General features: G+C 51.5%; 2 protein-coding genes across 2 annotated transcripts in view; both read left to right on the forward strand.

The window, feature by feature from the left end:
* Positions 1-1,159: 1,159 nt before the first annotated feature.
* On the forward strand, positions 1,160-13,343 carry LOC135891451 (zinc finger protein 320-like). The gene is made up of 4 exons (XM_065419005.1): positions 1,160-1,193; positions 2,022-2,110; positions 2,776-2,902; positions 13,171-13,343. Exons 2-4 carry the CDS (start codon positions 2,087-2,089, stop codon positions 13,341-13,343), a joined length of 324 nt encoding a protein of 107 aa, XP_065275077.1. The 5' UTR covers positions 1,160-1,193; positions 2,022-2,086.
* Positions 13,344-14,018: 675 nt separating this feature from the next.
* LOC135891452 (zinc finger protein 774-like) overlaps positions 14,019-27,350 on the forward strand; it is a 51,966-nt gene continuing 38,634 nt past the window's right edge. The window contains exon 1 of the mRNA XM_065419006.1: positions 14,019-14,086. Coding sequence (XP_065275078.1) covers positions 14,053-14,086 — 34 coding nt within the window. The 5' untranslated portion in view covers positions 14,019-14,052. The remainder of the gene's footprint in view (positions 14,087-27,350) is intronic.

The raw sequence follows: 27,350 nt of genomic DNA on the forward strand, positions 1-27,350 counted from the left end.
GTGAGCGGCGAGTCGGTGGATGGGCATCCATTTTCAGTATTTTAATTTTTGGTACTGCATTGATTGACTGCTGTGTGCATTAATATAGTGACCCCCTGGGTCTTTGAATGAGGCTTTATACTTGGGGGTGGGGGTGAGGAGGCGAGCGGCGAGTCGGTGGCTGGAAGGGGGCAAATCTCCCAGATTCAAAATCTGGGGCTGTGTCTGTTGGTCCTTTTTGCTGCTTTTCTCTGGGCTGGGGGTTATCCCAATGCTGCAAAGAGGGTGTTCCCAAAGGAAGTTCCCAAAGGCGAGCGGGTGGGCAAGTGGTGAGTGGGCAAAGAGGCGAGCAGTGAGCCAGCAGGGGTTCTAGGGGTGGGCATGGGGGTTTCTGGCAGGGGAGGGAGAAGGTGAAAGGAGGTGAGTGGTGGGTGGGGGACTGACTAGGAGGGACGCAGCAAGCCAGCGGGGAGCTAGGGGGTGAAGAGGGGTGTGATGGTGGGGGTGAGCGAGGAGGAGGTGGGTCCTATTTTACTGCTGTGATCTGGTCACCCTATGTGTGCCGTTTCTTCCCCCACCCCACAAATCTTCCTTTTTGGCCCACAGCTGTTTCGGCGGGGCGGCGCTGGGGAAGGAGGGTTTGTTTCTGCGGGACGGGCGGCGCGGGGGGTGGGGGGTTGTTTCCGCGGGGCTGGGCGGCATGTGTGTTTGGGGGGGGGGGAACTAGGCAGCACTGTGGGGGGCATAATTTTATATTCTTGCCTCAGGCGCAAAAATCGCTAGTTACGGCTCTGCGGGGTGGTACTGCCTAAGCCTAAAGATTTAGGGGGGAATCCCTGGGGGAGCTACCAGGGGAACCCCATGTGCCAGGTGCTCTGGGAAGAGTGCTGTGAGTTCTGCCTTTGCGCATGCAGGACACCGCCCCCCCAATCTGCGCATGCCCAAAGCCGGAAGAAAAGGTGGGGCGAGGTCACATCTTTCACTGGACCGGAGTCTGTGGGCGGGAGAGACAAGCTCTCAAGCTGCACAAAACACTTCTCCGAGCCTGGGAAAGGCTCCAACGGCCCCGCACGAGCGAGGCAGAACAGCAGCACGCCACGCGAGCTCGCAGCCCTGCTCGTCATCCCCACCCAACGTCACTTCCGCTCCCAGGAGAGTCAGGAACTACATCTCCCAGCCTGCGCTGGGGGGTGCTTCCGCCTTCGCCAGCCCAGGTAAGGGGGGGCCCTGGGGTTAGCCTCCCCCCACATCTCATCCCCATCAGCGATCCCGCCCGGCGCCCCCCTGGGCGCCTTCCGGTTTCTAAGACGAAATCTCGTGTCCTGGGGGCGGAGCCTGGTCCCTGGCTGCCTGCGCTGCGGGGAGCGTGGTCAGGGGCTGCTCGCTGGGCGGGGGGAGCCTCAGACCCGGGGTACGACCGCCTTTCCCCTTCCCCCCGGGTCTGACAAGCCGCCCTGCGTACTGCCCACCCCTCCCCGTGTACGGTCGACTACCCCCGTGACTTGCCCCTCCCTGTCTAGGGTGACCAGATGTCCTGATTAGGGACAGTCCTGATATTTGGGACTTTTTCTTATGTAGGCACCTATTACTCCTCCCACACCCTGTCCCGATTTTTCACACTTGCTATCTGGTCATCTTACCCGGATCTGACCGGTCACCCCTGTCCTGCCTGCCCCGGGTCCGACTGCCCCCCTGCCCACTTGTGGAACTGTCCCAAGCCTCTTCCCCGCCCCCATCCTGCCTCCCCCGGCACCAGATTTTTCTGTTACATGCAGGACAGTCTAGAACATCAGTGTGTGGGGGGATAGCTCAGTGGTTTTAGCATTGGCCTGTTAAACCCAGGCTTGTGAGTTCAATCCTTGAGGGGCCATTTAGGGATATGGGGCAAATATCTATTGGATGATTTAATTGGTCCTGCCTTAAGTAGGGGGTTGGACTAGATGATTTCCTAAGGTCCCGTCCAACCCTGATATTTTATGAATTGTGCTGTGAAATTATTTCCTGTTCTGACATGTCCCCCATTGCCCTTTTTGCCCTAACAGGCTGCAGCGCAACATCCACAATTCCCACCAGATCTTTCCATCCTTCCAGGGATCGGGGAAGGGAAATGGCTGCAGTGGAGCCCGTTGAGGTAGGGATTATCAGGGAGTTGCTGGTAGGTTCCCAATGGAGGGAGAAGGGCAGTAAATACAGATGAGGTTGGCATTTCTGGTTGGGTTGGTCTGAGAGGTGCCGGCTGGGGGAGGGGTTAGGAAATACTCAGGGTGTAGAAATGGAGGGGGGCAGAGTGGTGACAAACCTGTTGGGATTTGTTTACTGTGAGGTCTAGATCCCAGCAACAGACCCATGGGGTTTGTAGGTGGGAATTTCCTAATCTGACAAACAAGCAAACATCCTGGACTGGGCTGAGAAAACTTACTAGACTCCAATACTGGAGCCTGAATCTATTAGCCAGAGGCTCCTGTGAGATATAAAGGGGAACCCACCAGTGATGCCCATGGAAGATACCCCATGCTGCCTGCTGGCAATGGGGAGAGTATTCTGATTCTCACCAAAGAGTTGTCCCTGATTCCTGCTGGGGGCTCCATCTCCTGTATCAGCCTCTGGCTAGTAGGTGAGTGATGAACGTGAAGACCCCTGCCCCCTCTCTCTTTCTCCCCTCACCCTGATGCCTCCTAGCTGCTCTGATGGGATGGGGGTCAGACTATGCCGCCAGCCTGCTTCCCAGAGCTTCCATGTGATTGGCGCTCCTCCCCTGTGAACGATGGGGTTGTCAGGAGGCTCTTGCTCTTTCAGGGGCTGGTGACCTTTGAGGAGGTGGCTGTGTATTTCACCAAGAAAGAGTGGGGTCTGCTGGACCCGGGTCAGAGAACCCTCTACAGAGACGTCATGCTGGAGAACTATGAGACTGTGAGCTCGCTGGGTAAGGATTCCTGTTCCCCCAGGTATTAGAAGGGGAAATGAAGAGTTAAGGTTCACAACATCTCACAATGCAACTCAACTGTGCCCTGTTTCAGTATCACCCCAACTGGCCAATGACAAACATTACCCTCACGCTACAGAATACTTTGGGAACAGAGCACAAGTGCAGTATAGCACAAAGTCTAACACCTCTTTGCTAAGGCAAAACTTAGGGTTAGGTCCAATGCAGGGAACAGAAGCTACTTACCCCTGGCCTGCACTCAAATACTGAGCCTACTGCACACAGTCCATCTCAGACTTTTACAATGTTACCACCTTATTTGCCTTGCCTTCCAAGTCATTGCCTTCACTTACCCCTCACTGAGTCCTGGAGACCGCTAGCATGTATGGCACCAGCCTGCTGACATTTCTCATGGCAAGAACACATCCTTGTGCACCTTTATTGGCACAACCTACAACACTCAGCACTGAAATGAGGAACATCTGTTCCTTCAGCTTTCACATGCACCTCTCTTCATGTCACAGTCCCAGCTCTGCCCTGCTGCTCCAACAATTCCCTCCACCATTCATTTAAAGCTGCAGCTGACACAGTGCACGTAGCTGGAGTGCATGCAGATAAATGCTGGTATTCAAATCTGTACAACGCAAACAATGGCATGTTCTCTTAGTCCTTCCTCCTATTGATTATTCATCAATACATTTGAAGGCCAGGAGATACTGTTAGGTCATCGGTCTGATCTCCTGTATAATATAGGCCATACGGTTTGGCCTATTTATCATTGTAGTGAGCGGAATACCTTGTATTTTGATGAAAATATCTTAGAAACATAGAAGATTAGGGTTGGAAGAGACCTCAGGAGGTCATCTAGTCCAATCCCCTGCTCAAAGCAGGACCAACACCATCTAAATCATCCCAGCCAAGGCTTTATCAAGCCGGGCCTTAAAAACCTCTAAGGATGGAGATTCCACCACCTCCCTAGGTAACCCATTCCAGTGCTTCAGCACCCTCCTAGTGAAATAGTGTTTCCTAATATCCAGCCTAGACCTCCCTGACTGCAACTTGAGACCATTGCTTCTTGTTCTGTCATCTGCCACCACTGAGAACAGCATAGCTCCATCCTCTATGGAACCCCCCTTCAGATAGTTGAAGGCTGCTATCAAATCCCCCCTCACTCTTCTTTTCTGCAGATTAAATAACCACAGTTCCCTCAGCCTCTCCTCATAAGTCATGTGCCCCAGCCCCCTAATCATTTTCATTGCCTTCCGCTGGACTCTCTCCAATTTGTCCACATCCCTTCTGTGTGTGTGTGGGGGGGGGGGTCCAAAATTAGATGCAATACTCCAGGTGTGGCCTCACCAGTGCCAGATGGAGGGGAATAATCACTTCCCTCGATCTGCTGGCAGTGCTCCTACTAATACAGCTCAATATGCCGTTGGCCTTCTTGGCAACGAGGGCACACTGCTAACTTGTATCCAGCTTCTCATCCACTGTAATCTCCAGGTCCTTTTCGGCAGCACTGCTGCTTAGCCAGTTGGTCCCCAGCCTATAGCGGTGCATGGGATTCTTTCTTCCTCAGTGCAGGACTCTGCACTTCTCCTTGTTGAACCTCATCAGATTTCTTTTGGCCCATTATCCAGTTCATTAATAAAGATGTTGAACAAAACCGGCCCCAGGAACGACCCCTGGGGCACTCCGCTTGATACCGGGTGCCAACTAGACATCGAGCCATTGATAACTACCCATTGAGCCCGACAATCTAGCCAGCTTTCTATCCGCCATATAGTCCATTCATCCAATCCATACTTTTTTAAACTTGCTGGCAAGAATACTGTGGGAGACCGTATCAAAAGCTTTGCTAAAGTCAAGATATATCACATCCACTGCTTTCCCCAAATCCACAGAGCCAGTTATCTTATCATAGAAGGCAATCAGGTTGGTCAGGCATGACTTGCCCTTGGTGAATCCATGTTGACTGATCCTGATCACCTTCCTCTCCTCCAAGTGCTTCAAAATGGATTCCTTGAGCAATTGCTCCATGATTTTGCTGGGGACTGAATTTAGGCTGACCAGTCTGTAGTTCCTTGGGTTCTCTTTCTTCCCTTTTTAAAATATGGGCACTATATTTGCCTTTTTCCCAAACATCCGGGACCTCCTCCGATCACCACAAATTTTCAAAGATAATGGCCAATGGCTCTGCAATCACATCAGCCACCCTTGGATGCATTATACCCAAGTACTTGTGCACGTCCAGCTTTTCTAAATAGTCCTTAACCAGCTCTTTCACTACTGAGGGCTGCTCACCTACTCCCCATACTGTGTTGCCCAGGGCAGCAGTCTGGGAGCTGACCTTGTCTGTGAAGACCGAGGCAAAAAAATCATTGAGTACTTCAGTTTTGTTCACATCATCTGTCACTATGGTGCCTTCCTCATTCAGTAAGGGTCCCACACTTTCCCTGACCACCTTCTTGTTGCTAACATACCTGTAGAAATCCTTCTTGTTATCCTTCACATAGCTGCAACTCCAGTTGTGCCTTGTCCTTCCTGATTACAAGCCCTGCATGTTCTAGCAATATTTTTATACTCCTCTCTAGTCATCTGTCCAAATTTCCACTTCTTGCAAGCTTCCTTTTTGAGTTTAAGCTCACCGAAGATTTCACTGTTAAGCCAAGCTGGTCGCCTTCCATATTTGCTATTCTTTCTGTACTTCAGGATGGTTTGTTCCTGTGCCCTCAATAAAGCTTCTTTAAAATACAGCCAGCTCTCCTGGACTCCTTGCCCCCTCATATTAGCTTCCCAGGGGATTCTGCCCATTAGTTCCCTAAGCTCTGAGCAATCATACCACTCTCTTACATACAATGCAACTCCTCCACCTTTCTTCCCATACCTTTCCTTCCTGAACAGTTTACACCCATCCATGAGAGTGCTCCAGTCATGTGAATTGCCCCACCAAGTTTTTGTTATTCCAGTCACATCATAGTTCCTTGATTGTGCCAGGACTTTCAATTCTTCCTGCTTGTTTCCCAGGCTTCTTGCATTTGTGTACGTGCACCTAAGATAACTAGCTGATTGCCCTACTTTCTCAGTATGAATCAGGAGGCTTCCCGTCTTGTACCCTGCTCCTTGTGTTTCCTCCCGGTATCCCACTCCCCCACTCACCTCTGGGCTTAGGTCACCATCCCCTGGTGAACTTAGTTTAAAGCCCTCCTCACTAGGTTAGCAAGCCTGCCTGTGAAGATGCTCTTCCCTCTCTTCATTAGGTGGATCCCATCTCTTCCTAGCAATCCTTCTTCCCGGAACAGCATCCCATGATCGAAGAATCCAAAGCCCTCGCTCCGACATCACCTGCATAACCACGCATTCACCTCCATAATTCGACGGTCCCTACCTGGGCTTTTTCCTTCAACAGGGAGGATGGATGAGAACATGACTAGCACCTCAAAGTCCTTTATCCTTCTTCCCAGAGCCACGTACTCTGCAGTTCAAGGTCATTATTGGGAGTATCATTGGTGCTCATGTGGAGAAGTAGGAAGGGCAGAAAGGCATTCAGTCCTGCTTTGAAGAGTTCAAGAGAGAGAAAATTTGCCACTTCCCTGGGTAGATGGTTAACCTCTGCACCATCCTTACTGACCTAGTTCCAGTGACATTTGCCAGCTCCAGAGTTAGGGGGTAGAGGCTGAGTTAAGGTTGCATTGCAGGGGTGGTGTGTTAGTTTAGTTCATTTCCTGGTTTTCAGAGGTTTTTACTTTCACCACTATACGCGTGCTGGAAGGGCATGAGGCAGCACTCAGCAACCTTAACTCTGCTTTAATGTAGTTTATGGGCATTTTATTTCCTTGATTTCTCTTTAATGGACTTTTTTGCCACTGTGACTGTGTCTGCATTAGAGCTTTTGCCAGCAAGCTATGTCAGGTAGGGATGTGTTTTTTTTTTGTTTTTGTTTTTTTTTCACACCAATAGCTGACAGAGCAGTGCTCTCAAAACTCTGAATTAGCTACCAGTCCAATATCTACATGTAAATTTGAGAGCACTTGAAAATAGTGTTCTTACGACAAATGTTGGTATCAAGGCAAGACTTTGAAGAGAAACTCCTGCAGAATGTAAGAAAAATCCACAACACACATTGTCAGAAAGTTGTCAGTGATAGGGCTCAGCCTCAAATGCATGATATAGCTCAGGTTTAATGGCCATAGCATGTCCTCTTGAGCCAATTAATTACTGAGATAACAGATGGCTGGAAGCTCTCTAGCTTTAAAAGACCTTCATCTTGCTGCACATGTGAATTTCAATATCTTTGACTCATCATTTGATGATGGTGTAGGGAGGAGAATTTGAGCTTTATTAGGAACTGGGGAACCTCTTGGGGAAGGAGGAGCCTATACAGGGAGGACGGGCTCCACCTAAACCAAAATGGAACCAGACTTCTGGCATGTAAAGTTAAAAAGTTCATAAAGAAGATATTAAACCGGGGTGGGCAAACTTTTTGGCCCGAGGGCCACATCGGGGTTGTGAAACGGTATGGAGGGCCTGGTAGGGAAGGCTGTGCCTTCCCAAACAGCCTGGTCCCCGTCCCCTCCCACTTCCTGCCCCCCTCAGAATCCCCAACTCATCCAACCCCCCCAGCTCCTTGTCCCTTGACCGTCCCCTCCTGGGACTCCCGCTCCTAACTGCCCCCTGGGACCTCACCCCCATCTAACACCCCTGCTCCCTTTCCCCTGACTGCCCTGACCCATATCCACACCCCTGCCCCTAACTGCCCCCCCGGGACCCCACCCCCTGCTCTCCCTCCCCCCGAACCTCCACCCCATCCAACTGCTCCCTGTTCCCTGACTGCCCCCTGTGACCCCCTGCCCCTTATCCAACCCCCCTACCCCGGCTCCCCGCTCGCCAGATCCAGCCACGCCTCTGCAACGCTCCCCGGCAGGAGCAGTGGGCCAGAGCGCTGACAGCGCAGCGCAGCAAGGTGAAGTGGCGGTGGCAGCAAGGGAGGGTCCGGGGGTAGCCTCCCCTTGCCGGGAGCTCAGGGGCCGGGCAGGACGGTCTCGCAGGACAGTTGTGGCCCGCGGGCTGTAGTTTGCCCACCCTGTATTAAACTAAGGGCTGGGGGAACTGCAATAGGTGTGAAGAAACAAATGATTTGGAAAGAGCCATCCTTTAAGGGAGGATCTCTTAATGAGGATTCTCTATATCCTATTAAAGAGGGGAGGACAGAAGTTCATAAAGTACAGGTAGTAGCTGAAGAGAAACTGTCACATGAAAGAGTCCTTCCTATTCAATTACATCAGATGAAGGCAGACAACTAAATATTGACAAAATTTATAAGTTCTTGTATACAGATGGAGAAAGGCTAAATTCTCAAATGAATGTACTTGAATGCCTGGTTTTAAATGAGGATATTGATATAATAGGCATTACTGGACTTGGTGGGATGATGATGATCAATGGGACATGGTAATATCACAATACAAAATATATAGGAATGACAGAATAGGTTGTGTTTGTGGTTTTACCCGCACAATCTAGGGCACCCCACCTCTACCCTACTGAGGGTTTGGGGTATAAGACACCTATCCTTAGCCATGGGGCTCAGAAAGAAACCTGGTCAATTTAAGTGCCTGCCTTTTCCCACGGGGCTCAGGACTCTACGGACCTTTTCCCAGTGAAAGTTTCTTACCAAGCTGTGCTCTAAACATCTATTTATTAGCAACATACACAGAACACAAATACCAAACAAATCTCTTATGCTCACCACTCCCAATATACAGACAAATTTCAGCCAATGGCCAGTCAGGATCCACCCATCTGGGGGTTCCCTGCCCCCATACACGTCATGGTCGTGTAGTGAGTACGATGTTTTGCAGCTTGTTGTACTGTAGTCTGAGGTTGATTCCCGGAGAACATTTTTCATTTACATTATATGGGTAAAACTAGCTACCGCCTTCAAATTTACTAAACATATCATTATCCTACACCCCTAGATAAGAAAGATTTTAACCAATTACACACTCCTCCTTCCTGACCACGTTTTTTAACATTGTATCTTTCACGCCCAAATTGTAACTTAGTTGTGACCATCTCTATTTGTGCAGATAACATAAAAATGATGGTCAGAGCTTATTTTACCATTTGTTGAGTCTCTTTCTGTATCCTCCCTAATTTCCCAGCGCCTGGGAATCTCTACTTTACAACCTGGTGGTTATAACTCCCTTCAGAGACATTCCTGAGGTGGGGGTGCTTTATCAGCAGCAGAACATTCTTTTTTTCAATTTTAGTGGTGAACTCCCTGAGTTTCACCCAAGGCTAGTTTAACGTGGGGGCGGGGGGATGATCAGGTCTCAGGCCAACAATGGGTAGTTGGCACTATATGTGAAAGAAAGCATAGAGTCAAATACAGTTAAAAAAAAAAAAAAAAAGGAATGAATCAAACTGTGCCATACAGTCTCTATTGATAGAACATAAGAATGGCCATACTGGGTCAGACCAAAGGTCCATCCACCTCAGTATCCTGTCTACCGACAGCGGCCAATGCCAGGTGCCCCAGAGGGAGTGAACCTAACAGGTAATGATCAAGTGATCTCTCTCCTGCCATCCATCTCCACCCTCTGAGAAACAGAGGCTAGGGACACCATTCCTTACCCATCCTGGCTAATAGCCATGAATGGACTTAACCTCCATGAATTTATCTAGTTCTCTTTTAAACCCTGTTATAGTCCTAGCCTTCACAACCTCCTCAGGAAAGGAGTTCCACAGGTTGATGGTGTGTTGTAAAAATAAATACTTCCTTTTATTTGTTTTAAACCTGCTGCCCATTAATTTCATTTGGTGGCCCCTAGTTCTTATATTATGGGAACAAGTAAATAACTTTTCCTTATTCACTTTCTCCACACCACTCATGATTTTATATGCATCTATCATATCCCCCCTTAGTCTTCCCTTTTCCAAGCTGAAAAGTCCTAGCCTCTTTAAACTTTCCTCATATGGGACCCATTCCAAACCCATAATCATTTTAGTTGCCTTTCTCTGAACCTTTTCTAATGCCAGTATATCTTTTTTGAGATGAGGAGACCACATTTGTATGCAGTATTCAAGATGTGGGCATACCATGGATTCATATAAGGGCAATAAGATGTTCTCCATCTTATTCTTTATCCCTCTTTTAATGATTCCTAACATTCTGTTTGCTTTTTTGACTGCTGCTGCACACTGCGTGGACGTCTTCAGAGAACTATCCACGATGACGCCAAGACTTCTTTCCTGATTAGTTGTAGCTAAATTAGCCCCCATCATATTATGTGTATATAGTTGGGGTTATTTTTTCCAGTGTGCATTACTATACATTTATCCACATTAAATTTCATTTGCCATTTTGTTGCCCAGTCACTTAGTTTTGTGAGATCTTTTTGAAGTTCTTCAGAGTCTGCTTTGGTCTCAACTATCTTCAGCAGTTTAGTATCATCTGCAAACTTTGCCACCTCACTGTTTGCTCCTTTCTCCAGATCATTTATGAATAAGTTGAATAGGATTGGTCCTAGGACTGACCCTTGGGGAACACCACTAGTTACCCCTCTCCATCCTGAAAATTTATCATTTATTCCTACCCTTCCCTCCCTGTCTTTTAACCAGTTCTTAATCCATGAAAGGTTCTTCCCTCTTATCCCATGACAACTTAATTTACGTAAGAGCCTTTGGTGAGGGACCTTGTCAAAGGCTTTCTGGAAATCTAAGTACACCATGTCCACTGGATCCCCCTTGTTCACATGTTTGTTAACCCCTTCAGAGAACTCTAGTAAGGCATGATTTCCCTTTACAGAAACCATGTTGACTTTTGCCCAACAATTTGTGTTCTTCTATGTTGGGGGGAGGGATGGCTCAGTGGTTTGACCATTGGTCTGCTAAACCCAGGGTTGTGAGTTCAGTCCTTGAGGGGGCCACTTAGGGATCTGGCACAAAATCAGTACTTGGTCCTGCTAGTGAAGGTAGGGGGCTGGACTCAATGACCTTTTGGGGTCCCTTCCAGTTCTATGAGATAGGTATATCTCCATATATTTATTTATTTTATTTATGTGTCTGACAATTTTATTCTTTACTATTGTTTTAACTAATTTGCTCGGTACTGACGTTGGACTTACCAGTCTGTAATTGCCAGGATCACCTCTAGAACCCTTTCTAAATATTGGCGTTTGTCAGGGTTTCCTCCCCACTCGAACTCTGGGGTACAGATGTGGGGACCCGCATGAAAGACCCCCTAAGCTTATTTCTACCAGCTTAGATTAAAAACTTCCCCAAGGCGCAAATCTTTCCTTGTCCTTGGATGAGTACTGCTGCCACCACCAAGTGAGTTAGACAAAGATTCAGGAAAAGAACCACTTGGAGTTTCTGTTTCCCCAAAATATCCCCCCAAACCCCTTCACCCCCTTTCCTGGGGAGGCTTGAGAGTAACCAAGGTGAGCACAGACCAGACCCTTGGGTTTTTAGGACACTAAAAACCAAATCAGATTCTTAAAAAACAGAACTTTATTATAAAGAAAAAGTAAAAGAAGCACCTTTGTAAAATCAGGATGGAAGGTAATTTACAGGGTAATCAGATTCAAAACACAGAGGATTTCCCCTCTAGGCAAAACTTTAAAGTTACAAAAACGGGGATAAACCTCCCTTTTAGCACAGGGGAAATTCACAAGCTAAAACAAAAGATAATCTAACGCATTTCCTTGCTATTACTATTTCTGTAATATTGGATGCTTAGTTCAGATATGGCTTAGGGAGATGTATTTTCCCTGCCCTGGTTCCTTGATGACCTGAGGAAAAGTCCCAGATTGAGGTGCTGATAGGGGAGGTTTTGGAGCAAATTGATAATTTAAACATTAATAAGTCACCAGGACTAGATGGTATTGACCCAATAATACTGAAGGGACTTGTATATGAAAAGTTCAGAACTACTGACTGTGCTATGTACCTTACCACTGAACTCGGCCTCTGTACCAGATAACTAGGGGCAGCTAATGAAAATAATGTTTTTTAAAAGTCTCCAGAGGCAATCCCAGCAATTAGTGAGCAGTAAGCCTAACTTTAATACTAGGCACATTTTTGAAACTATAGTAAATAATAGAATTATCAGACACAAAGGTGAGCATGATTTGTTGGGGAGGAGTCAACATGTCTTTTGTAAAGGGAAATCATACCTCACCAATCTATTAGAATTCTCTGAGGGGGGTCAACAGAAGTGTGGACAAGGGTGATCCAGTGGCTATAGTGTACTTGGAATTTCAGACATCCTTTGATAAGGTCCTTCACCAAAGGGTCTTAAGAAATGTAAGCAGTCATGGGAAAGGAGGGAAGATCCTCTCATGGACCAGTAACTGATTAAAAGACCGGAAACAAAGGGTAGGAATAAATGGTCTGTTTTCACAGTGGAGAGAGGTAAATCGTAGGGTCCCCCAGGGATCTATACTAGGGCCATTGTTGTTCAACATATTCATAAATGAGGTGGAAACATGGGGAAATGAGGTGGCAAAGTTTGCAGATGATGCAAAATTACTCCAGCTAGTTAAGTCTAAAGCAAACTGAAGCGTTACAAAGGGCACTCACAATATTGGGTGACTGGGCAACAAAGCAGAGGAAGTTTAATATTCATAAATGCAAAGTAACACACATTGAAAAACACAATTCCAACTAGAGATACAAAAGTATGGTGTCTAAATTAGCTATTACCACTTAAGAAAGAAATGTTGGATTCATTGTGGATAGTTCTCTGAAAACATCCACTCAGTGTGCAGTGGCAGTCAAAATACATAACAGAACATTAGGAACTGTTCAGGAAGTGATAAGTAATAAGCTAGAAATATCATAATGCCACTATATAAATCCATGGTATGCCACACCTTAAATACTATATGCAGTTCTGGTCAGCCCATGTCAAAAAAGATATTAGAATTGGAAAAGGTGCAGAGAAGGACAACAAAAATGATTAGGGGTATGGTAAAACCCCCATATGAGGTCTATAAAGTCATGAATGGTATGGAGGAAGTGGATAAGTGTTATTAATCCCTTCACATAACACAAGAACCAGGGGTCACCTGATTAAATTAATAAGCAGCAGATTGGGTGTTAAAGGATCTCAATGGGTTTAGCCCTGGTGGAAAGGGTTGGGTCTGCACTGCAATAAAGTGACTAAGTGTTTTGCCATAGGAGAGCCTAGAACATGTCTCTGCAGGGAAAGAGCCTGGGGGAATGTGCTGTGAAATTCACTAAAACTGGTTATGAAATCTCTTCAGTCCATCTTCTTACCCTGACGGCCTGCAGAACGACATCCACATTTCACTCTGGATGGGCCCAGCCTCCTAGGGGACAGGGAAGGAAAATGGCTGCCGTGGAGCTGGCTCAGGTAGGGATTATCAGGGAGTTGCTGGTGGGTTCCCTCTGCACTGACGCGGCAGTAAACCCATAGAAGGTCGGAGCTTCTGGGAAGTTCAGTCTGAAGTGGGAGGGGGCACAAAATCCACAGGCTGGAGAAAAGCAGGGGGGACAGGGTGTAACAAACCTGCTGGAATTTGTTTTAATTGAGGGCTTAGGTTCTAGGAACAGGCCCATGGGGGTAGGGAGAGGAAACTGCCCGATTTATGGGACAGGAAACACCCCTTCAGACAGGGCTGAAGAAATTACCAGACTGCCAGTGCTGCAGCCTGAACCCACTGACCAAAGGCTGCTGGGAGGTATGAAGGGGCTTAGGGGAGATGCCCTATCCTCTCACTTCAGCTGATGGCAATGAGGAGGGTGTTTAGATTCCCACCAGGGAGCTGTCCCTGGGCACAGCTGGGGGCTCTGTGTCCTATATCAGCCTATGAGGCAAGAAAATATCCTCCCATGGCGGAGATTGGGGAGGGACAAGGGCTCTCTTTCTCCCCTTACCCTAATGCCTACTGGCTGCTCTGAGCAGGGTGCAGATTGGACTCTGCTGACTGTGTGCATCCCAGAACTTTCATTTGATGGACCCTGCACCCCTGTGAATTGTGGGGTTGTCAGTGGGGCAGCAGGTACTGAGTGTTGGACTCTTGCTCTTACAGGAGCCAGTAACCTTTGAGGAGGTGGCTGTGTATTTCACCAGGGAAGAGTGGGCTCGGCTGGACCCTGCTCAGAGAGACTTCTACTGGGACGTCATGCAGGAGAACTATGAGAATGTGACCTCGCTGGGTAAGGATTCCTGTCCTTTCCGGTATTAAAAGGGGAAATGAAGAGTTGAGGTTCATATCACCCCACAATGCAACTTCAACTCTGCCCTGTTTCAGCAACACACCAACATGCCAGTGACACACATACTAGCACTCTCCCCTCCCCTGCTAGAGAACACTTTGGGAACAGAGCACAGGAGCAGTATAGCACAAAGTCTAAGGTCTTCTCTTTGCAAAGGCAAAACTTGGGTTTAGATCTGGCATAAAGAACAGAAGTTGCCTATGCCTGGCCACCAACCAGCTCAGACTTGCGAAATGTTGCCACCACCCCTTTATTCCCCTCCCTCCCCCAAGGATTACTGCTGAGTCATTGCCTTCACTTACCCCTCACTGAGCCCTGTAAACAACTGACACGTATGCCACCAGAGTGCCGACAATCCCCCTCCCCTGGCAAGAATACACTCTTGTGCACTGTCACTGACAACCTACAACACAGCACTGAAATGAGGCATAGTTGGTTTTTCAAGGTTCACATGCACCTCTTCATACCACAGTCACAGCTCTGCCAAGCTGCTCCAACTAATCCCTCCACCTTTCAGTTACAGCTACACCTGACACAGTGCACACAGTTGGGGGGCATGCAGATAAATGCTGGTATTCCAAACTGGGGAACACAACACAAACAATGACATGTTCTTAGTCCTTCCCCATAGATATTATTGATTCATCAATTAAAAGGCCAGGAGGGACTATTAGGTCATCTAATCAGACCTCCTGTACAACAGGCCATAGAATTTCATCCAGTTACTGCTGTACAGAGTTGAATACCTTGTGTTGGACTAAATCAGGGGTCAGCAAACTTCGGCATGCAGCCCAGCAGGGTAATCTGCTGTCAGGCAATGAGACATTTTGTTTACGTTGACCGTCCGCAGGCACAGCTACCCGGAACTCCCAGATTATCAATCAGATTAGTACAGCACTATACAGAATACAGAAAGCAATAGATACTAGGCCTTCCAATTAATCAGTTAACTCAAGCAATTAACTCAAAACAAATTAACTCGATTAAAAAAATTAATCCTGATAATCCAGTTTAATTGCACTGTTAAATAATAGAATAGCAATTTACATTATAAATATTTTTTAATGTTTTTCTACAGTTTCAAATATATTGATTTCAATTACAACACCGAATACAAAGTGTACAGTGCTCACTTTATATTATTTTTTATTAGAAATATTTGTATTGTAAAAAAGATAAAAGAAATAGTATTTTTCAATTCACCTCATACAAGCACTGTAGTGCATTCTCTTTATCGTGAAAGTGCAATTTACAAATATAGGGTTTTTTCCTTACATAACTGCACACAAATAAAAAACGGTGTGCAACTTTAGAGCCTGCAAGTCCACTCAGTTGTATTTCTTGTTCAGCCTACTGCTAAGACAAACAAGTTTCTTTACATTTACAGGAGATAATGCTGCCTGCTTCTTATTTATAGTGTCACCTGAAAGTGCGAACAGGCATTCACGTGGCATTTTTGTAGCTGGCATTGCAAGGTATTTGTGTGCCAGATATGCTAAGCATTGGTATGCCCCTTCATGCTTTGGCCACCATTGCAGAGGACATGCTTCCAAGCTGATGATGGGTTCTGCTCAATAACGAGCCTTAATAGATACATTACCACCCTTTGTTGTAAGATTAAGAGCTGGATCTATGTCTCTCCTGCATCTGGAAGGAACGCACAGTTCTCATTCCCCCAGCTAAATTCCCATATCAGTATCATTATATAGAGTTTTAGACAAAGGAAACCTCATTGCCAAGAATATTCTCTCAGAAAAATATGTTCTGTTGTCCTTTCTATACATTCTCAGTTTACCTAAGAACATAAGAATGGCCCTACTGGGTCAGACCAAGGGTCCATCTAGCCCAGTATCCTGTCTTCCGACAGTGGCCAGTGCCCCAGGTGCCCCAGAATGAATGAACAGAACAGGTAATCATCAAGTGATCCATTCCCTCTCGCTCATTCCCAGCTCTGGCAAACAGAGGCTAGGGACACCATTCCTGCCCATCCTGGCTAATAGCCATTGATGGACTGGTTCTTCATGAATTTATCTAGTTCTCTTTTGAACCCTTTTATAGTCTTGGCCTTCACAACATCCTCTGGCAAGGAATTCCACAGGTTGACTGTGTGTTGTAAGAAGAAATACTTCCTTTTATTTGTTTTAAACCTGCTGCCTATTAATTTCATTTGGTTACTCCTAGTTCTTGTGTTATGAGAAGTAGTAAACAACACTTCTTTATCTACTTTCTCTACACCAGTCATGATTTTGTAGATCTCAATTATATTTCCCCTTAGCTGTCTCTTTTCCAAGCCGAAAAATCCCAGTCTTATTAATCTCTCCTCATACGGATTTGTCATGTAGCTAAATGACACAGCTACGCTGGCAAAACTAAAATGAAAATCTGCATTTGGATTCGAGTACTTTAAAATATTTTTCCCCCAGAAATTTTGGCATCAAGGCAAATCTTCCAAATAAAATGTAAGAAAAAAGCTCAACGTACATTGTCTGAAAGCTGTAAATGGTAGGGCTCAAATTCAAATGTAGCTCCGGTTCAGCAAATGCCCCAGCATGTCCGCTAGAGACAACCAAATTCTGTGATAGCTGATTGCAAGAAACCCTCTGCTGTTAACAGAGCCTTATTCTTCCTACACATGTGCATTTCAATCTCTTTGATTAATCAGTTTGGCTCCTGCTGATCTGAAATTCCCAATTTTACACTTCACTTTTTCAATACTGCTTCCTCAGGGAGGCATTGGGTGCCCTGAACTAGCTGAGATAAATGCCAAGTGACTGAGATCCTTCAGGGACAATTAGAAGCTCACATTCATCCTAGGTGTGTGCAAATGTTGTGAGAGCATGGGGATTTTCTAAAATGGTTCTTTTTTGGAGGGAATCGGGGGGAATCTCAGGAACTCCTTGCTCAAATAACACCAAATTTAAACTACGAACTGTACCCTGCATGCCCACAGAGAGTAGCAAATGTCATGATAATACAAGAACACTTCTGCATTTCAGAGCCATTCGAATAGTCAACTTTTAAACTGAAAGTAGGGCTCACCATAACTGTGGCAGAGCTGGTGCTCTGCTATAACCTACATATAACACAGAGCAGCTCAACTCCAATGCAGGGGTTTGGAGAAACAGGACTAAGGGTTTGTATACTCATCAAATGCTACAGCCGCAGTGCTGCAGCTGTGCTGCAGTAGCACTTCAGTGTAGAAATTAACTAGAGCAATCGTAGGACTTATCCTATCACCATAATGAATCCACCTACCCAAGAGGAGCTAGCTAGGATGATGGAAGAATTCTTCCATTGACCTAGTGCAGTGTATGCTGGGGGTTAGGTCGGCTTAATTATGTCACTCAGGGGTGTGGATTTTTCACCACCCGCCCAGAATGATGGGTCAACTTAACATTAGAATGGCCCAAGGGCAAGTGGGGAGGGTGGGGTTAGTGGAGGAAAGGGGGTGGTTTGGGGGATCTAGAGCTGCAGGGGATCCCAGCCTATTATGAGAGAATCGCTGCCCAATCCCTATTGCTGTAGAGCAGGGGTCGGCAACCTTTCAGAAGTGGTGTGCCGAGTCTTCACTTATTCACTTTAACTTAAGGTTTTGCGTGCTGGTAATACATTTTAAAGTTTTTTAGAAGGTCTCTCTCTATAAGTCTATAGAGGTGTGTAGTGAGTCGGTGTGGCTCCCCTCCTGTCCTGAAGAGGGAGCCCCATTGCAGACACCCGAGTGGGCGGAGCCACCGCCGCCTGTCCCCGCCCCCCGGAAGTCACGGGGCGGGACAGGAAGTATAAAGGCCGGCCGCCAGAGCTCAGTCAGGCCCCGGCCACCGCAGGGAGCAGACGTGCGGCCGGGAGCTCCCCGCCAGGATACCTCTGAGGCCAGAGGCGGACGCCCTAGCTGGCCGGAGCTGCCCCGAGCTCACTACGACGAGGAGCCGCCGGAGCCCGTCCGCTCCCGTCGTTGGGAGGGGCCCTTGGAACTCCCCCACACCGACCCCGAAGGGGAGGCCCCACCAGAACCCCTGCGGCCCTGTTGTTATCCGGAGGAGCCGCCCGAGTCCCATTGGCCGGACTTCCCTACGGAGCTGCCGGACCTGCCACCAAGCCCCGGCCGAGAGGAGCCCACGCTGATGGACTGGACCGAGCCCGGTGCCACGGACGAGTAGGCCCTGAGGGGGATACTGGAAGTAGCCCGGGGGTAGCCGACCCTGGTCAGGCTATAGACGAATGTGAGCCCATGTCAGTGTGTTTCGGTCAGGACACCCCACTGACCAGCAGCGAGAGTCATCGCTGCTAGGGCCCCGGGCTGGGACACAGTGGAGTGGGTGGCCTGTGTCCCCCCCTGCCACCCGCACTCACGGGTGGCAGGCTTCCCCCTCACCCAACGGTCAGGTAGGAACCTGAGCCCCTTACCTGCCTGGTTGCTCAGCCCCTGCACCAGAAGGCCTGAGCCAATTGACTGTCTGTGCTCCGCCCTGAACCAGGGCCAGGGCCACTAAGCTGCTTATCTGGCCCAGCCCCTGTACCAGAGGGCCTGGGCCTTCCTGAACTGTTTGCCTGCCCAGCCCCTGCACCAGAGGGCCTGGGCTCCTATACTGATTGTTGGCCCAGCCCCTGCACCAGAGGGCCTGGGCTCCCGAACTGTTTGTTTGCCCAGCCCCTGCACCAGAGGGCCTGGGCTCTTTAACTGTGGCTTACTCAGCCCCTGCACCTAAGGGTCTGAGTCCTGAGCTAACTGACTGTTTATTCTGTGAGTAGGGAGTCGGTGTGGCTCCCCTCCTGTCCCGAAGGGTCGAGCCCCGACTCGGACCGTTTACACGTGGCGCCCAACGTGGGGCCTGCGAGCCCCTGCCCCTGTGAGAAGGGGCTAGAAGGGGAGTGGCCGTTGCCCCCCCCGTTTCACCAAGGCATGGATTTGGAGCGTTTATTCCAGTTACTGACGGAGAGTCAGGAGCGGCAGCAGACGGCCCAGCTGCTGCAGCAGCAGCAACAGCAGGCCGCTCAGCTCGCGCAGCAGCAGCAGCGAGATGCCGCCCATCTCCAACTCCAACAGGAGCAGCATACGGCCCAGCTGGAGCAACAACAGCGGTTGGTACAGCAGTTGGGAAACCAGCTGCAGCAACTGCTGGTTACGCTCCCGCACCCCGTGGCGGGGCCAGTGGGGGAGGCCGCGGGGATGCCGCGTTTGTCTGCTCCCCTTCATCTGACCAAGATGGGTCCGGACGATGACCCCGAGGCCTTCCTGGTCACCTTCGAGCTGGTAGCCCTCGTCGCCGGGTGGACCAGGGACCAATGGGCTACCCTCTTGGCCCCCTATCTGACCGGGGCAGCCCAGGTGGCCTACCGCGGATTGGCGGCAGAGGAAGCCCGCGACTATGACCAAGTGAAGGCCGCCATACTGGACGCTCTCGACGTCAGTCCGGAGACCTTCCGACAACGGTTCCGGAGTCAGACTTACCCTCCCGGAGCCCGACCACGGTTGGTGGCCCAGGCCCTAAAAGAGACCTGCCGGCGATGGCTGCAACCCGACACCCGGACGGCGGAGGAAGTGACCGAACAGGTTATACTAGAGCAGTTCATACACACTCTACCCTCCCGGGGACGGGCCTGGGTGCTCCGCCACCGGCCGGCGACACTGGCCATCGCGGTATCACTGATGGAGGATTTCCTCGCCGCCGAAAATGCAGTGGGTCCCACCTTCCGATGCCCCAACGCGGGGTCCGAACCCGCCCGCGGCGAAAAGAAGGGGAACCCCCCGAGCGAACCGAGGCACCCCGAACCCCGGCCCGACTCCCGCCACGAGCCCCGCGTCCGGCACACGGAGTCGACCCCTCGGACAGGGCCACCGGCCCCGGGTCAGGGGCCCCCAAGGGCTCGGCGGAGCCCCCCCCGGAGCCCGAGTCGAGTGGGACCCCGGAGCAGGCGGCTTGAACTCGGTCCCTGTTTCGGTTGTGGAAAGATGGGGCACCTCCAGCGAGACTGTCCAGAAATGGATTGCAGTTATGGACAAGTGTGGGCGGGCCAAAATCGAGCCCGACCAGCCCTGAACCCCAAGCTGACAGTCCCGGCGGCCGTTGGGGGGAGAACCACCCAGGCTTTGATCGACTCTGGCTGTGGACAGACATTGGTCCGGAAGGAGCTGGTACCGCAGAGCGATACCCGCCTGGGGTGGATCTATTTACAGTGCATTCACGGGGACGTCCGACCCTACCCCAGTGCCCAGGTTTCCCTGACTATCGCGGGTGTCACCCGAAATCTGGTGGTCGGGGTAGCTCCCCACCTCGCGTACCCCGTGATCCTGGGTCGGGACTGGCCGGCCTTCGAGGAAGTGCTTCGTCCAACGGCGGCCTTGGAGGCCGATCGGCTGGGGTCCGCCCCCGAGACCACCGAGCAGGTCGCGGCGACCGAGGTAAACGGAACAGACGAGACGGGGCGGCAGCCGGAGCCCGCCCTTCAACCCCGCTTTGACACCGACTTCTGTCGGGACCAGCGAGAAGATCCGACCCTCAGCCGCTTCTACGAGCAGCTCGCAGCAGTGGACGGGAGTGTCACGGATCCCCAGCAAGCCAACCGATGGCCCCATTTTGAGCTGCGCAGAGACCGCCTCTACCGCGTAGACCGTGATCCCCGCACCCGGGAACCACGGACCCAACTGATGGTGCCCCTGTGTCACCGGCGGGCCGTAATGAAGCTAGCCCATGATGTGCCGGCCGCCGGACACTTGGGGCAGGAGAAGACCCTTCCCCGGATCCTGACGCGCTTCTTCTGGCCGGGAGTCTACCAGGAGGTGAAGCAATATTGCGTTTCCTGCCCAGACTGTCAGTTGGTCGCGCCGCCCGGGATACCCAAGGCGCCACTGATCCCCATGCCGTTGATGGAGACACCCTTCGAACAGGTCGCAATGGACCTCGTGGGCCCGCTCCCGAAAAGCGCGGCGGGGTTTCAGTACATTTTGGTGCTGGTAGACTATGCCTCCCGGTTTCCGGAGGCCATTCCTCTGCGGAGTATTACCGCCCGGACCATCGCCGGGGAGTTGATGAAGATCTTTGCACGGGTAGGGCTGCCTAAAGAGATCCTCACCGACCAGGGAACGAACTTTACCTCCCGACTGTTGCAGCAGATCTGCGCCCTCTTAGGCGTCAAACAACTCCGCACCTCCGTCTACCACCCGCAGACGGACGGGTTAGTGGAGCGGTTTAACCGCACGCTGAAGGGAATGTTGCGGAAGTTCCCAGCAGAGGATCTTCGCCACTGGGACCAGTTCCTGCCGCCCCTATTATTAGCCGTCCGAGAGGTGCCGCAAACCTCGACAAAATTCTCCCCGTTCGAACTACTGTATGGGCGCAGACTGCGGGGCCTCTTGGACCTGATGCGAGAAACTTGGGAACAGTCGGCTTCTCCCGCCCAGGGCCTCTTAAAGTACGTCCTCCAGTTACAGGAGTACCTGACCCAGGCCGGGGCCCTGGCACGCGAGAACCTGAAGACGGCGCAGGAGCGCCAGGAGCGGACTTACAACAAGGGGGCCCAAGTCCGGGAGTTCCAACCCGGGGACCGAGTCCTGCTCCTCTTACCGTCCAGTGAGTCAAAACTGTTAGCCCGCTGGCAGGGGTCTTACGACGTGGTGCGCAAGGTGGGTCCTGTCACCTATGAGGTACGGCAACCGGATAAACGCAAGGGGACCCAACGGTACCATGTGAACCTGCTGAAGTGGTGGCATGACCGGGAGGGCCTCTTAATTAACCCGTACCCGCCCGAGCCGAAATTGGGACCCCGGGTGCCCTCGACAGATGACGACCCGGTACCCCTGCTAGGCGACTCACTTACGGAGGAGCAACACAAACAGGCCGGCTGTCTCCTGCAGGCCTTCAAAAAAACCTTCACCGCAGTACCAGGTTACACGACCCTGGTCAAGCACTCGATCCTGACCGAGCCTGGGAAGGTGATTCGAGAGACGACCCGGCCTCTGCCGTATCGGGTGCGCGAAGAGGTCGAGGAAGAGGTAAGGGCCATGCTTGCTCTGGGCGTCATTGAGCCGTCCCAGAGCGAGTGGCGCAGCCCGGTGGTCCTGGTGCCCAAGCCAGATGGCACCCGCCGCTTCTGTATCGACTTTCGGAGGGTAAACGCCGTCTCCCGCTTCGACGCCTACCCGATGCCCCGCGTAGACGAGTTACTGGGCTGCTTGGGGGAGGCCCAGTTTATTACCACCCTCGACCTCAGCAAGGGCTATTGGCAAATCCCCCTCGACGAGGCTTCGAAGGAGAAAACCGCCTTTGCTACTCCGACTGGGCTATACCAGTTCATGCGGATGCCGTTCGGTCTCCATGGAGCCCCTGCCACCTTCCAGCGACTGATGGACCATCTCCTACAGTCCCATCAGGACTATGCGGCAGCCTACCTCGACGATGTGGTCATCTATAGTCGCCGCTGGGAAGACCATCTACCCCGGGTCGCGGCAGTCCTGAGATCCCTGCGACAAGCGGGCCTGACCGCCAACCCCAAGAAGTGCCGCATTGCCTGGAAGGAAACCACATATCTCGGCTATACGGTTGGGGGGGGGTGCGTCAAACCCCTCGTGGGAAAGATCCAGGCCCTTCTGGACTGTCCCACCCCGACGACCAAACGACACGTGCGGCAATTCCTGGGCCTCGCTGGCTATTATCGTCGGTTTGTTCCCCAGTTCGCGTCCATAGCGGCGCCCTTAACTGGGCTCCTGACTAAAGACCGCCCCCGGCAGGTACAATGGACCCCAGAATGCGAGGCCGCCTTCCGGACGCTTCAGAAGTGCCTCTGCCAGGAGCCGGTTCTATACAGCCCAGACTTTAATCGCCCGTTTATCCTTCAGACCGACGCCTCCGAGGTGGGATTGGGGGCAGTCCTATCCCAAGAAGTGAATGGAGAGGACCACCCCGTGCTATACCTCAGCAGGAAGCTATTCCCTCGGGAGCGGAATTACGCGGTCGTAGAAAAAGAGGCCCTTGCCGTGAAGTGGGCCTGTGATGCCCTCCGCTTCTACCTCCTCGGGGCACCATTCACCCTGGTCACAGACCACGCCCCCCTCCGGTGGCTGATGCGTATGAAAGATAATAATGCACGCATCATGCGTTGGTACCTGGCCTTGCAACCCTATGCGTTTACTGTGCAGCATTGGGCTGGCAAGGACCATGCCAACGCGGACTTCCTATCCCGCCTAAGGGAAATGGAAGGACCTGGCCCCGATACGCGGGGGCCAGTCTTGAGGGGGTGTGTGTGTAGTGAGTCGGTGTGGCTCCCCTCCTGTCCTGAAGAGGGAGCCCCATTGCAGACACCCGAGTGGGCGGAGCCACCGCCGCCTGTCCCCGCCCCCCGGAAGTCACGGGGCGGGACAGGAAGTATAAAGGCCGGCCGCCAGAGCTCAGTCAGGCCCCGGCCACCGCAGGGAGCAGACGTGCGGCCGGGAGCTCCCCGCCAGGATACCTCTGAGGCCAGAGGCGGACGCCCTAGCTGGCCGGAGCTGCCCCGAGCTCACTACGACGAGGAGCCGCCGGAGCCCGTCCGCTCCCGTCGTTGGGAGGGGCCCTTGGAACTCCCCCACACCGACCCCGAAGGGGAGGCCCCACCAGAACCCCTGCGGCCCTGTTGTTATCCGGAGGAGCCGCCCGAGTCCCATTGGCCGGACTTCCCTACGGAGCTGCCGGACCTGCCACCAAGCCCCGGCCGAGAGGAGCCCACACTGATGGACTGGACCGAGCCCGGTGCCACGGACGAGGTAGGCCCTGAGGGGGATACTGGAAGTAGCCCGGGGGTAGCCGACCCTGGTCAGGCTATAGACGAATGTGAGCCCATGTCAGTGTGTTTCGGTCAGGACACCCCACTGACCAGCAGCGAGAGTCATCGCAGCTAGGGCCCCGGGCTGGGACACAGTGGAGTGGGTGGGCCTGTGTCCCCCCCTGCCACCCGCACTCACGGGTGGCAGGCTTCCCCCTCACCCAACGGTCAGGTAGGAACCTGAGCCCCTTACCTGCCTGGTTGCTCAGCCCCTGCACCAGAAGGCCTGAGCCAATTGACTGTCTGTGCTCCGCCCTGAACCAGGGCCAGGGCCACTAAGCTGCTTATCTGGCCCAGCCCCTGTACCAGAGGGCCTGGGCCTTCCTGAACTGTTTGCCTGCCCAGCCCCTGCACCAGAGGGCCTGGGCTCCTGAACTGATTGTTGGCCCAGCCCCTGTACCAGAGGGCCTGGGCTCCTGAACTGTTTGCCTGCCCAGCCCCTGCACCAGAGGGCCTGGGCTCCTACACTGATTGTTGGCCCAGCCCCTGCACCAGAGAGCCTGGGCTCCTAAACTGATTGTTGGCCCAGCCCCTGTACCAGAGGGCCTGGGCTCCCGAACTGTTTGTTTGGCCAGCCCCTGCACCAGAGGGCCTGGGCTCTTTAACTGTGGCTTACTCAGCCCCTGCACCTAAGGGTCTGAGTCCTGAGCTAACTGACTGTTTATTCTGTGAGTAGGGAGTCGGTGTGGCTCCCCTCCTGTCCCTAAGGGTCGAGCCCCGACTCGGACCGTTTACAAGGTGTATGGGGTTGTATGGGGTTGTCAGGGAGGGGTAGTACCTCTGATGGGGGAGCAGTCGTACTCCTAGGAGTAGCTCATCCACTTTGGTCCCCACTTGACACCCAGCTCTCACCTGTGGCTCCAAGTAGCTGTCAGCATGCGACAGCGGCCACACCCCGGAGACCGTCTCGACAGGCATGCTAAACCAGGTGAGGGTAGCTGATGAGTATGAGACTCTCGGTGAGTCAGGGCCTGTCTACCCATTGCATGCGAAGGCTGGATCCGACTGACTGAGGCAACCTGGTTCAATCTGGTTCAATGGTCAGGAAGGCGGTGACAGCAAGCGTTGTGGAATGCTTAAGAGCACGACAAGACACGTAGGCGTCCTGGTCATCCACTGTGCCCTGTCCTATCTCCAGCCGTCTCGACTTCGGTCCTGCCACTGGATACAGATAGGAACTGGGAAGAGAGAGTGAGGCTGACGTTGCGCAACTCTCCCTCACTTTAATCCAATTCACGCGCAAGTCTCGACATCATACCACATCATATCAAGTCCTGTGGCGATGGGCGAGCGACGAAGCAGCAGGTGTGGATACACTGGGAGCTGTAGCCGCGGACCTGCACATAGTGGTCGTTCCTCACTGACCGAAGCAGCAGTGGAGCTCGGCATCTTCTTGAGCAACTGAGCAGCCCTATTCAGGATTGCACTGCTCACCTCCGTAGAACGAGGAGGGGGCTAGAAAAGGTGCCCTAAACATTGCCTGCTTCACCTTACCCTGGCCAGCACACCGCGGCTGGCGGGGATCCCATAAAAGCGGTCGAACAAAAACAAAACTTAGAGTGACACCGATCACTATTGGCACATGGAATGTGTGCACGTTACTGGACAACATCACGGCAGACAGACCGGAGAGAAGAACAGCACTTGTCGCTAGAGAGCTCGCACGCTACAACATTGACATTGCAGCCCTTAGCGAAACTCGCCTTGCTAATGAAGGACAGCTATCCGAGTCAGGTGGTGGCTATACATTCTTCTGGAGTGGCCGCAGCAGTGATGAGCGTCGCGAACCTGGAGTTGGCTTCGCCATCAAGAATCATCTTGTTCGGAAACTTGCCAGGTCCCCCAACGGTATGAATGACCGGCTCATGACAATGCAGCTTCTGCTTCAAAAAGGAAAACAAGCTACTTTGATCAGCGCATATGCTCCTACAATGACCAACCCAGAGGATGTGAAGGATAAATTCTACGAAGAACTAGATACTCTGCTATCGTCAGTGCACCGCACAGACAAGCTGATTCTGCTTGGCGATTTTAATGCAAGAGTCGGATGCGATGCCGCAGCCTGGGAAGGAGTCATCGGGAAAATGGAGTGGGAAAGTGCAACAGCAATGGCCTGTTACTGCTGAAAACTTGTGCAGCACATGGCCTTCTGATCAGCAATACGGTCTTCCGCCTTCCTACCCGCAACAGGACTTCGTGGATGCATCCCCGTTCCAAGCACTGGCATTTGATCGATTATGTCATCATCAGGAGAAGGGACAGACAAGATGTCAGGGTTACAAAAGCTATGTGTGGCGCTGACTGTTGGACGGATCATAGGCTCATAGTATCCAAAATGAAGCTCCGTATCATGCCGAAGAGACTACCACAAGGCTGTAAGGCTTTCAAAAGGATCAACGTGTCGAAGCTGAAGAACAGGCGCATCACTGAAAATCTAGAGGAAGACCTAGAGAATGAGCTTGCTGATCTTCGTATTGAGGATGACGCTGAAAAAGTGTTGCGGAATCGCTCCCAGTCTGTCTATACAGCTGCATCGAAGGTATTGGGGCCCTCCACATGCAGGCGGCAAGACTGGTTTGACGAAAATGATGCAGAAATCCAGGCCTTACTTGCTGAGAAGCACCGCCTGCATCGTGCATATCAAAACGATCCATCCTCGGCGGCAAAGAAGACCGCCTTTATCAACGTTCGCAGAACAGTACAGAACCGATTGCGCAAAATGCGGGACTTGTGGTTGAGCGCCAAAGCAGATGAAATACAGGCATATGCGGACAGGAACGACTTTAAGCAGTTTTATGAAGCCCTTAACACACTCTATGGTCCACAGTCTTCTGGGAGCTTTCCCCTCCTGAACTCTGATGGTACTGTGCTCCTTACAGAGAAGACGCAGATTCTCCAGAGATGGGCTGAACACTTTGAAGCAATTCTCAATCGCCCCTCAGTCATCCATGATGAAGCCATTGACAAGATGCCCCAAGTTGCAGTCAATGACTCCATGGATGCTTCACCAGAAGAGGACGAAGTGAAGAAAGCTATCAATCAGCTGTCAAGTGGCAAAGTCCCAGGGTCAGATGCCATACCAGCAGAGGTGTACAAAGTCGGTGGACCCGTGCTGCTACGGAAACTCACTGAGCTGTTTCAGTCCTTCTGGGGGCAGGGAACCATTCCACAGGAATTTAGAGACGCGTCCATCTTGCACCTCTATAAGAGGAAGGGCAATCGCCAGGTATGCGACAATCACCGTGGAATCTCGCTGCTTTCTACAGCGGGGAAAGTTCTTGCACAGGTTCTGTTGAACCGATTGATTACTCACCTGGAGAAGGGCTTACTGCCAGAATCACAGTGTGGCTTCCGCAAAGGTCGTGGGACTATTGACATGATCTTTGCTGTGCATCAGCTACAGGAGAAA

Source organism: Emys orbicularis, chromosome 18 (genome assembly GCF_028017835.1).
Source record: "Emys orbicularis isolate rEmyOrb1 chromosome 18, rEmyOrb1.hap1, whole genome shotgun sequence".
Classification (NCBI taxonomy): domain Eukaryota; kingdom Metazoa; phylum Chordata; order Testudines; family Emydidae; genus Emys; species Emys orbicularis.